General features: G+C 36.9%; 1 protein-coding gene across 1 annotated transcript in view; it reads right to left on the bottom strand.

Moving 5' to 3' along the window:
- Window positions 1-12,801, bottom strand: part of USP10 (ubiquitin specific peptidase 10) — a gene marked incomplete at its 5' end in the record, with an annotated part of 46,066 nt that overhangs the window by 27,521 nt on the left and 5,744 nt on the right. Inside the window, 3 exons of the mRNA XM_009695390.1 lie at window positions 3,740-3,785; window positions 6,817-6,885; window positions 12,010-12,142. Of these exons, the coding sequence (XP_009693692.1) occupies window positions 3,740-3,785; window positions 6,817-6,885; window positions 12,010-12,142 (248 nt within the window). The remainder of the gene's footprint in view (window positions 1-3,739; window positions 3,786-6,816; window positions 6,886-12,009; window positions 12,143-12,801) is intronic.

Genomic DNA, 12,801 nt, shown 5'->3' with positions numbered 1-12,801 from the left:
CTACGTTACTGTTTCAAAGACAGTAATATTTTCTGTTTCCTCAAATATGGGGGGCTAAAAACACATTTCAAATTTTTAAGACTGCTACTAGAGAACCAAACACTAGATACTGTTTCCAAAGAAATATAAGTGGATAGACCACTAAACCTTAAAGATTTTGTGCAACTTACATTATGTATGACAAGGCACCAAATGCATATTTTCAAGTACACCACAGACACTCACTAAAAATTAGGGGGTTTTGTTTTGGGGTTTTTTGTTTGTTTTAAAACACAACAAAAAGCAAGCAATAGCTCCTAAGGAAAAAAAGTTATTTGCACACCTAAGGAAATAATCCTATGGGAGGAATACAGAGTCTGACGGAGAATGCTGGGATACACAGCTGTCAACATAACCATTTTGAAACTTCCCAAATACTTTCTAGAAGAGTCCACTGATGAAAATTCTAGCTTTTAAAAAAATGTGAAAGAAACAAGAAACTACAGGGTACATAATTTTTAATATCAAATGAAGAGTAACGAACATTCAATGTGTGTTGAGGTCTGACTTACACATGCAATACCAACATATTATGAATTAATGAACAAAGATATATAATACAGATGTTAATTGCTTTTCTGCTTTGATCTATTAACCTAACTAGATGAGAAGTGAACACATTTCACATATCCATTTCAATCTTACTGTCAGTCAGACTAAAGGGGGGGGGACACTTTCCATACACATCTGATTTCTCTAGATTATGTTAACAAGAGCCTGAATTTCAAATTTTCTTCACCTCTCCCCTACATCCATGAGAAAGCATATTACAACACCATGCCTTGTCAACCCACCATTCACCAACTACTTCTGCAATCACTGACTAGCTATCACCAACCAGAAGAGAAGGCTTATGTTTCTTTTTTAAAAAATCAGCAGCCTAGAGACAGGGAGGTGGAAAGTCGCTGCCTGATAACCCACTGAAGAGGGAAGGGTTGGGAGATCTCAGGCATCACCTAACTGTTTAGCAGCAACACTAACTGGTGTCAGTGCTATACACTGGTTGACCTGTTGGGACACATGCAGCTCGAAACCAGCCACAGTTTCACTTGCTTGCAAATGTAGAGCATGGTGTTTTAAGGGATACAGGACACAAATTTACACCAAAATTATTCCTCATTAGTTCATCTGCTTATGGAGTAACTTGTTAGGTCACACACGAACCAAGAGCTAGTTCTTCACCCTTTGTTACAACAGTACAAAGCACAAGCAACAACTGGTAACACCTATTATTCCTCCAATCACGGTAAGAATGAATTATTGGGCACATTTAAAATCCCTAACAGTTCAAAATAATCTGGGACTTCTGCTTCTTTGCCAAAATCCCAGTTTAAAAAAAAAAATAATTGCTTCAAAACATAGAATGTAGTTGCCCTTCATGGGCAAGCTAAAGTCTACTACAGTGAAAGTTCTCACTTCTGCACTCCTCTCCTGCTCCTCTACTCTCCAGCACGCTTCCAGCATTTGTGTTTCCGAAAGCTAACCTAGCAAAAAGAATAACTCAAGACAGTTTGGGGTTGGGTTTTTTTCTGGTTTTGGTGAACTTATCAGCTTACTGTACACTAGACAATCACAAGAGTCAACTCAGGGCAAGTGGGGAGCAGTGAACAAAACATACCCGTTACAATTATGGCACAACGGTAATTTAGCTGAAGGTACAACACAAACATCATAGGCTAAAATCCTGCCAAGAGTATAACTGATATTCTAGCATTTAACACAAACTAGGAAGTTACAGCTGAGGAATTAAAATTTACACCTTACAGCAGGATTAGAATAATAAATACCAGTAGCTACTGTATAGTTAGTCTATGGAATGACTGGCAGAAGCTCATTTGCCATAAGATTGTGTCAAGTTCTTTTTAAAAAAAAATGAGGTAATTTTTTCTATTTGTTTTGACTTTCCACTTTGCTTCTGGGCATCTTTGTTTCAATCTAGTTCACAGTGCTATTTCTGAATGGACTGAAACAGATATATCTGTCATGAACAACATGACACGCATATTGAAACAAGTATCAACAGATGCTCCAAGGACAAAGTCTATGTACAATAGCAAGAGCTGTGAATACATAATACTAATTAGTCTGAACAGAGTTCTGCATATTAGAGCTTCAGCCGTGATTTGATTACTCCTAGTAAGTATTAACAGATCTTCTAATTCCGTAATAAAGTTAAATACTGAAGATAAGTATAGAAAAAAATTAGACTATGGGGAGTGACAACATTGTCAGTGTATGTCATCTTATTATAAATATTCTGCATAAGCATAGCATTCCATTTTAGTCTCCACAGCTTCTTATGCAGCCACCACAGTGATAATACGCATGCACAGTACAGTGCAAGCTTGTTAATGACATTTTTCAGGCAAAACCTAATTTGCTGTCATTACCTAATCTCAGGGCTGGGAGGGGTTCTCTCAGGGTCTAGGAATGATCTGAAAAACATTTGTACAAACCAACTTTCTGTATGGCTTGTGAACATTAAAATCTCAAGTCTTAAAGAACAGAACTTAAATCCATAGTTAGACAAAGCAATATTATGACTGGATGCCCCTGTCATCAACGACAGACAATTCATATCATATGGTCCTTTTAATGAACTTTTCAAACTCCTACTTAAAACTACTCAGGGTCCTAAAGCTGGTCTTGTACTAAATAAAGCTCCTAAATTTTCAGAAATTTTACATGTCTGCTTTCAAATGGGACCTGCTGTCCTTCTTTATGACTGGCTACCTTATTTACCTTTAAATGCAAGGTCAAAGTCGCTAAGTATAATGATCAAGTGTTCTTAAACATTAATATGTGCATTTTGGTACTCTTTTTAAGAAACGTCCAATCAGACACTTGCATTGTTTTGAAGGAGATCTGGATGTCATTTGTATCATTCTCATATACATCTGGGTAACTCTCAGTTTCCTTGCTCTCTCCCTTGGTTCATGGTAAAAACACTAATTTACCTGCTGCTTAAAATACTGTGGAAGTTCAGTTTAAACTATAGAGAGTGATGATCACATGCCAACTCCCACTTAACTGTCAACTTCATGTAACTATGAAGTAAGGCCAGGTTGTAAGGTGTATGGGTTGAGACAGAGTAGACATGGGACTGTTACAGCTTTAAAACCGGAACTCTGTAATGCACTTTTCAAATCAAGAGTCATACTTTCAACAACAACAAAAAAATTTTTAAAAAAAATATTTTTCCAGAAAAATAGCTGAGCCAGACGGAAACAAGAGTCAAAGAGAACACTGAACATAATACTGCTTGCAGAGCTGTCTTCAGGTCGCTACTGCCAGAAAATACTCGTGCTATGGTTCTTACAGAAGGGCCGGCTGAACGCCACACTAGTTGCTCATTTCTTCAGTACAAGTTCTCTAGAAAGCTTCAAACCCCCCCATTTTTACAGCTATGTCCTACAATATCTCAGCAAGCCATTAAGATTGTGTGGTAGCACAGTCAAGGAGGAGTAAGCATGCCCACCTTAATCTGTTGAAGTTCAATGCAGTATTTTCAAATATGCTCAAGGATGTCATTCAATAAAGGCGTTTAAAAAACCAACCTGCCAAATACATGCATATGTATCTGCTGAACAAGTTCTAAAGATTAAATTTAAAGAGTAGTTGTAGTAAATCTAAAGGGAAGTGTCACAATCTTTAAGTTTTAAAAAAATGGATGTTGATGTCTTACCATCGTGAAACTTACCTGTGGACTTAACACCACATGAAACTGTTTCATTGTATGGGGGGAGCTGTACAAAAAGAGAAATAAAACATATTTAAAGACAAAGCAACTCTATTAACATTTTATATCAGTTTCATTTGAAACCTCTGAATGCTTTAAAAATAACATCATTATTAAGGTTTGATTTTCTGAGAGTATGCTTTGAACTCATGCTTCTATATTTATCAAATCCCACACTGTAGCTTCCAGTGTCCTTGCAGATTACCACAATTACTGAAAGATAAAGATTATCTTGGTTGCACACCACAGGCTCATCAACTTCATCTTGCAGCATCAGGATCTTCCTGATTAACTCACCACCATTTTAAAATGAGGAACATGCTCTCTTTTTAGGTAAAAGCTGAAGATACACCAAATTACCTGTGAAAGGATGAAACAAAGTTTTGCGCAGACAAGAGTCACACCTAAACCTTTTGACTCAAGCTGGTTCAGCTATCACATTGCCCTTTAAACGTTTCAGCTAAGGTGTATTCTTAATCACACTGAACAAAACCAAAAATTCTTGATGATCAGCCTAAGCATAACGTAACCATAACATATAGTTTCTATCTGGATTGTAAATATGTCTAGTATAAAACACTGGCATCATTTTATGGACCCAGTGGTTGATAGAACCCTTGCTATTGTGTAACCACAGGTGGGTAACTTCTAATCCCGCCTTGCCTGCACCCAAACTCCCCCGGTAGCTGAAAGCCTTCTCCTGTGCCTGCAGGAACTGGTAGCCACTACTACACTGCAGTCCAGCAGCTCCCTGGAGAAGAGTTGAATTGTTTCTGCAGGAGGAGATAAAACATTGAGAGTACAGGGCAGATTTATAATGCTACTTTAAATATTAATTATAATGGTGTAACAAATATCAAAGACTTCTCCATTGAAGTCTTCAGTTCTCTAAAAGTTCTCTAAAGACAGATACTTACATATTGCCTTCTTAAAGCACTGTAGACAACAGTGCATCAGAAGTGGCAAAAACAATATTCCTAAAATTCCGTTATTAAAAAAGTGCATAAAAAGAACACATACTGTAAATCCGTTTATAAACCATAATACATCTTAATACCTCAACTTTCCAGTTCAAAAATGAGAATCAATGGGTCAGAAAGAGGTTTCAAGCTGTTAAGAACCTATTATCCATATTAATATTGAACAGATTCAATAAAATTTTATAGTCAGAGCTAAAAAAGTTACTATAAAATTCTACAGTCAACAGTTTACAATAAAACTTGTAATTCTTGTTTTTCCCCAATTCAAAGGGTTTAAGAAAATACAAAGTAAAAACAAAATAATAAAAAAAAAGTACTCCAACTATTGGTCCCCTACATATTTGGTTAATCAACAGCACCTCTGCAAAGTAGATTTCTGAATTGACCTGTTTCATACAAGCAGGTGATCTGAATCATCTCAGTCAACAGGTATCTGACAGAATACATGTTAAAAATGCCATGTATAAAGAGACATTCTAGACAACTTTTAGCTTTAACTGGTCCCTTGTCTCAGTCCACCCTTCAGTCTATAGGAAAGGGACTTCAGGAGGACACCAGAATCAACAGACGCTGGGACTCCCAGAACTGGCACTGCCCTCAACAGAATGTATGTCAAACACCACTGCAGTATTATAATCTCAGCCTTGTCCTTCTTGAATTTCACCCTATTTTTTCAGACCATTTTTCTCTGAAATATCTGCACAGTGTAAAACTAATAAGCATAAATTTCATATCATCCAGATAATTAAAACACTGAACTGAACCAGATCAAGGACAAACTTCAGGAACATCCTTCAACACAGTTTTTTTATTTTGATAGGTAACCAGTAAGTGGTACACTTGAGACAGTTATAAAATGAAGTAAGACTGGTTCTAATGCTGTATGTTTGTGTTTCCTCAACATACTTTATGAGAATAGCTTTATAGAAGTCAAGATGCGACATTTTCATCTTCCACAATGAAAGCAATAGAATAGCTCATGTAGGACACTTAAGGTGACACTACATAGGATGCAAACGTCACACTGCTGCTATTGTTTGTCATGGTAGGAAAACAGCAATACAATCAGAAGAAACATGTATTACCTGAGGACCTATTCTGTGTTACTTCCCACCTACCAGAGAAGATACAAATCTACCCCTAAAGGCAAGTAGAAGCTATCTTTTTCTTTCTAAACTTCCCCCAGCCCATTCCCTTCATGCACTTTTATTGTTTAACGGTACACTATACTAATTACACTTGGAAAACTAAGTAATAGGAAACTAAGTTGCATTAACAATGGTCACCAGATTTGTAAAATGTGATGAAAGGATTTCCCCATCTACAGCTGAAGTGTTCATTTATGTTATGTTGAGGGGGGAGGACAGAAGTATGATTGAAACGTTTGAATGGAAAGGTTCAGAGGGAAAACACAGAAATCGATCTAGAGGAAAATTATTTTTTAAGTCTGGAGATTAGGACAATGGCATCATGCTCTTCCCTACAAAGGAAAATGGTTTCTTCATTCTCTACCAAGAACTACAGAGAATAAGAGTCTACAATACTATCTGTAGTATGTTATGAACTCAAACACACAAAGACAACTGTTTCCACTCTGTGGTTCTTACTGCCACTGTAATTACTTCATTACTGATCCATTTCTCAGACCTCATGCACAGCCTTCCTTGTAAGCATAGCTTTGATGGTTAGCAGTGCTCCACCTGTCAAAAAATATGAAGAATCCCTGTGCTTCAAAAGGCTCACAAGACTTAGAATCCCACCTTACATACAACCAAGAACACTGCTGAGAACTCGCTTTCAACATCCTATCACTACAATGTCAGCTATTCCAGCTCTGAAAGATGACAAGCAGAAGGTGGAATAATTAATTTCTTATTTCTAAAAATTGACTTAACATCCACATACATGAAAAGAAGACTCCTGTTCAATATCTTCAGTTTGTAAATTAGCAAGCTAAGAGAATGACAAAAAAATAATTGTATTGTTATATTTCAAATACACACAAAGAGATGTAGCTTTAAAATGTTGTTTCTAAAAGAAGTTTAAAGTGGATCTTACCTCAACAGAGCATCGTGGAGTCACGAAGAACTGATTAAATTCATCAGGGCTGAACTCCCCAAAAATATACTAAAAATAAAAGAGAAGGATCTTTGTTACAGAGGATTTATACTCAATATAATTAATAAATTCATTATAAAATCTAGTAAGATACTAGAATTCAAAAATACCTGTGTGTTGGGAGCCAGAAACTCACCTGTTTGCATCCCAACTCTCATCTTCATTCCTTCCCAAGTCTTTAGCAAAGTACTTTACGCTCTAAAACTGTATACAATGCATTTTCCTTCAAATTCTCACTAGAAGTAATCACAGCAAACTGCACCTCATCCCATGACCAGTTTTAAACAAACACATAGGGTGAGAGGTTGCATTAGTTCATGTAAGCCCTAGGCATAAGCTGGCTGACCTTCTAAAACAAGATAGATACATACCCTTCGCAACAGAAAAAACAAGAATTACTTTTCCAGAGTTCTGCTAAACTAATGAGCTACGCAAGACTAATGGTACCACTACCTGAGTGCCCGAGCACAGAACTGAAATTGCCTAGGTGTGGAAAAATACACAAGATCTAAATATCATCAATTTTGGTACAGCTGCTCTTACGAACTTTGCTACCCCTGCGCCTGAAACTCTGCATAACAAACCTAGTATGAAATGTCTTTTCCCAACATTATCTTCCTGTACCCCTTTAGATAGCCCGCATCTGTTTTTCTATGAAAAAAATAAATACCTAACAAGACTACAAAAAAACCCCACACTAAAATGAGAGTTTATATTTCATTTACAGAAGATGAAACATTCCCAATAAAAAGGCCTGGCATTGGCATTTTGTAACACCTGGAAGCTTCTATGAACTTCCACCACCAGCTGCAATTAGCTGAATAGCATCCGAACATTCAGGACAGTAGAGAAATACTGGGACAGAAAGAAGTTGAACAAGGAGTTGAATAAACTGACAAAATAGACAAAGAGGACTGGAAAATACCACTAGTAACACATTCTTGGCATATGGAAGGTTATTCACGTTAAGAGTCACTAGTCATAAATATTACGGCTATGGATAAAAGCAGGTCAGTTTGGTCCAGTCCATTACGGCTTACCACCCTCACTCACCTTCAGTGTACCCTGACGGTTATTTCAGACAATTCTTTGCTATTCTCCAAGCTTCCATCAAAAAAGTTTTTTCAGCAATGCCAAGTCTTGCTCATGGTAAATCCTTAGCTCGGCTGTATCAAGATACAACTAACTAGACTGGCAGTTGAACCACAGAAAAAAGTTCCTAAAATTTGAAAAATCATTTCTAGCGAAGTGCAGGCTGTTGCCACAAACTGTAGATACAGTAATTCAATCTCAGTATTTTTTTCAGCCTTTAGGTGGTTTATTCCAATAAAACTCATGTACTTGCTGTTTGCATGACTCACAGTCATCTACATTCATAAATTTCAAAGCAGAAGTTTAAGCTAAATTCCACAGTAATTACAAAATGTAGTTTTCTTACACAAAAAGAGATTTAAACATAGATCACTTATGTGTGGAAAGAGTTTAACCATTTTAACGCCCTTCAGTGTTTTTACACAAACATTAATATAATCTGGTTTAGTCGACAAACAATTCTAACAGCCAAAATAAACTGGAACATCTGTGATACAAACGTTTGAAGCACAGTGAAACAGCTAATGCTTTAAAAAAACCTTCACATAACCAACTGCTGACTACCAACTGAGCCAGTACACCACCTAAACAGAACAGGATCCCTAGACTGTACTTGAGCGAACAGTCCCACAGTTCTTGGCACAGGACTTAAACTTGGCTTATGCTCTCAATATAACCAAGCCATTTTTATTCGGTAACATACCAGCTAGAATTTATCATATTCCAAAAACATGCCTAAGAAAAACATTTGCTGAATCATAACTAAATTATGTTTTTAGGAGAGATTTCTGATGCAGTCATGCAACAAAATGAAACAACAGTCTCAACTACAGACTATTAAAAGTTACATAAATCCAATCTTAATTCCTCCATATAATACAGTCTTTTCATTTACCGATGTTCTTAACCTAGGTATCACAGGCCCGGTACATCTTTCCAAGCAAAAGAAAGTGCTTTTTAACTTTCGTCTTGTGTTCCCTAACTAAAATAAAGTGATCACTAATACTATCTTAATGGAACTGTTTTACTGTATGGTGATATATTCTCACAGGGAAATATTTTGTCTATGCAACTGTTTCTTCATAATTTAAAACAGGACATTAAAAATTTACCGACATCTAACCCAAAAACTACTCCCAGTCAGACAACAGCTCAAAAAACCCCATCCCATTTGGGCCTGAAGAAACCAGAATTTTATTTGATGTTATGATGATTTAACAATGCTTTATACCTGCAAACACAAAGTAAACCAGTTAAAAGATCCCTCCATAATAAACTGAGAAAAATACTGTTTCAAAATAAACTTCTTAGGCCATATGACTGATGATATTAAACCTGCCCAACTTAACCAACCTCCCTGTCCACTGCCTCTCAAGTCAGCCTCATCCCTCAAGAAACAGACTTCTGCAAGCACGACAGAATTTTCTACCCTTTTTAAGGCACAACTATGTGCTGAAGTGAAAAAGAGCCAAGGTATCACATCACTTGGCAAGTATAACAATCTCTACAGAAAAGGATGCAGAGGGGGGAAAAGTCATTGCATTTTAAGCAACTTGGAATACAGTGCTAGCTCCCTGCCTGCTGCTGTCCATCCTACATCCCAATGAATCAGTGTGCCTGGCGCTACACAAATGTTGTCTGTGTAAGAAAACACTTGTTTTAGCTGTGAAACAGCTCCAAAAGACATCACTGTAGTACTTACTCTGAACCATTAATTCAAATTTAAAAGGTTCTTCTGCAACTGAAATGCCTAAGTAGTAAGCATTTTTAAGCAAGACAGCACTAGGATTTTATAAAAGCAATACATCCTTGCAATAAATAATCTCATTATCAGTATGAGCTTTTGGGGTCCTAGCTTGTACACTCTAAATTATTCCACATATTTTCAAAAGCCTCAAAGGTAGCTTTTTTTCCAAACTGACAAATAAAATCTTATAGTTGGAACAATCAAACAAAAGTTTAACTAAATTATTTACACAATTCTTACACAAGCTACTCACAATCAGCATTAATTTACCCCGCATTCTGTAAATAACATTCAAAACACACAGCAGAGATACAATAGCATTTGTTAAAACTTTGCCAAAGCCATTTCAGACCATTTCAACTCCAATTCTAGTATTTTCAGGTGTGCACTTGTGTAAGAAACAAACATACCCATTAGGACTACATCAAGTTGATTCCTTTAAATGCCAAACTAATTTTTTTCGTACCAATCTCAAAACTTGTGTGTACGTCACAGTACACTGAGATGCCAATAATGGATAACAGACTGGGACTTCACCATACAAGCTCGAGGAAAAAGTGGGTTTCAGATACAGACTGCTTACAGGCAGCCCTAACGCAAGCAAGAGATTGTGATTAGCTCGGAGGGAAGCTGCTTGTCGTGACGACAACTACCAAAGTGTCAGTGCATCAACAGCCTCTTATTTCAGTAACTACAACCGTACAGTTACCTGAGCCCAGCCACTACAACAATGCGTATGAACAGACAGCTGAATTGGCCCAGTTAGCAAAATCCATACCTATTACCATCGATAATACATGAACTAAAGAATGTATGGCAACATAGAAACTCAAAATATTAAAAGATATTACCAGTGAAAAGTTGAAGCTTAATTACAGCTCTACACAAATTTCATTTTAAGCCCCCCCCCCCAAAAAAAAAATTAAAAAAAAAAATCAAGCTTTCTCCAAGCAAAAATAGTGTTTGGCATTCAATCACGTATTTCAAAAATAATTTTTGATTTATATCCTCAGACAAAAAAGCATCTGCTTGAAAATTATGCTAAATAGTAGTCAATGGTGTAAGTGGTAACAGACAAGGTGGAGCAGGAGTGATGCTTAGAAGAAATATTCCAGTCTCACAGCAGCACTGGATTTGGAAGAAAAACTCTAAGAGAATATTGGGGGGGTGGGGGGTGAAAAATTCCGATTTTAACATTACCCCTAGACTTACTTTTAAAGATACAAAATCCCTATTAATTCAGAGTCAAATCAGATCTCCCTCTCCTTCTCAAACCATCTCTGCAACTGACACAGCAGCTTTCTGTTCTCGCTCCTGGGAAGGAATCCTCTCTCACTTTTCTGGGAGCATGTATTTCACACTGCTTTTCTCACGTTACTTTCCAGATTATTTACCTCTGCAGAGCAATCATTAACCTTGCATCAAGTGTATTCAAGGATCCCTTAAGATGCCTCAGTCTGGGGAGCTTTGATTTCTGCCACAGATTAAGAGTAAAGTCAAAACAGCATCATATAAATTTCAACGATCTTCCACTTACAGCTGTATAAGAAAAACAGATGGAAAATAATAGTCTCCTCTGGGGGGAGGCAGGGGTGTGGAGAGGATGAGGTTTTGTGGAATTCTTGGGAGGGGGAAAAAAAAAAAAATAAATAATCTACCTCTACTACCTTTCCACTTTCTCATCAGTGTTTCCAAACCTCTCCTTTGGAATGAAAAAAAAGAATAGTAAACTCAAAACATACTGACTGATCTATTCCATTTTGCAATTCACAACCGTAACCTAATTTGACTATTTGCCAGAGATGCACAATATGCTATTAAACATATTAAAATTAACATGATTTTAACTAATGTGAGTAAACAAATACCAACACAACAAAATGCCTTTCTTGCACTGCATGATAAAAAATTTGACGTTTTTTCCATTTAATATCTTCTGTACTGAGGCTTAACAACCAATCGCTTTAAAAATGATTCACAAGGGTTAGTTTCCACCCTTTTTTTAAAAATGCTAGTTTCAAGATACTTAAGTTCTGAACTTCTGGGAGTTTTCAAATGTGAATGCCTTCTTGCAGATGCTCACATCTATGAGACCAAGGATGAAAACAGAAGTAAACAATGCTTGAATAAACCTTAAAAAAAAAAAAGAGCACATTAGGTGGGATGTTACCTGACACTGATTACCATAACTGACCAAGTGGTATCTTAACTATGCAGACAAAAGTAGTAGCAACAGAATTCCAAGAAGGGGGGGAGAAGTTCTCTGAACACCCCAAAGGGTTAAAATGCCTGACCTGCAAGCTCTCCTCATGTTGGCTGTTTTTCGCTGTGCTCTCCTTAACCACTTCAAAAATGAATGCTAATGTTGCCCCACTGCCTGCAATGAAATCTCCACTGGTATTCCAGTCTAGCAACACAAACGCTCTCCTGGAGGAATACAAGGAGGAGGAGTACGTGTTACACTGCTGCTTGCCCTAGAAAAATGGGTAGAAATAGCATTGCTGATGCATCATCATCTTGGCATCACCTGTGCTACAAGAAAGCTAGTCAAATGAAGTGTCAACTTCTGCTTTCAAGAAGCATTAACGTGGCTTTCATCTAATAACCCAGCTTCAGATCTTCCAGTCAAATTAGTTTAAGCTGCAAATACTCCCACTTCAACTGCTTTTCCACAAATGAGTTAAAAATACAGCTTTTACTTAATGGTTGCAAGGAATAATTCAACTGTATCTAAGCAGAAGGCCTAACAAGTCAAAACTTGTTCACATATAAACTATTTCATCATTTCAGTTCATGTATACCATAAGCAATATAATATTGCTCATCAAGCTACTACTACAAAGTGTACTTATTCTTAAGGTTATCAGGATAGGCTGGAGTAGAGGAAGAAAATGAACCACTCAGACAGAAGTCTATTTTCTGGCAAGGAAAAAATGGCACATGCGTATGACTGCCCTTGGGTTTTATCAGCAGAGAAAAAGCTTTTACATTAGTCATCCCAGCTGCAAATAAAGTATTTCTCCCTCAGTCTTTACTTCTCTCCCATTTTATCAGGGTTTGGTGGATTTTTTTTTCTGGAAAGTGTA

The sequence above is a fragment of the Cariama cristata genome, unplaced genomic scaffold, assembly GCF_000690535.1.
Source record: "Cariama cristata isolate BGI_N322 unplaced genomic scaffold, ASM69053v1 scaffold36042, whole genome shotgun sequence".
In the NCBI taxonomy this organism is placed as follows: Eukaryota; Metazoa; Chordata; class Aves; order Cariamiformes; family Cariamidae; genus Cariama; species Cariama cristata.
The sequence above is the reverse complement of the archived record's forward strand: the minus strand, read 5'-3'. Positions and strand labels throughout refer to the sequence as shown.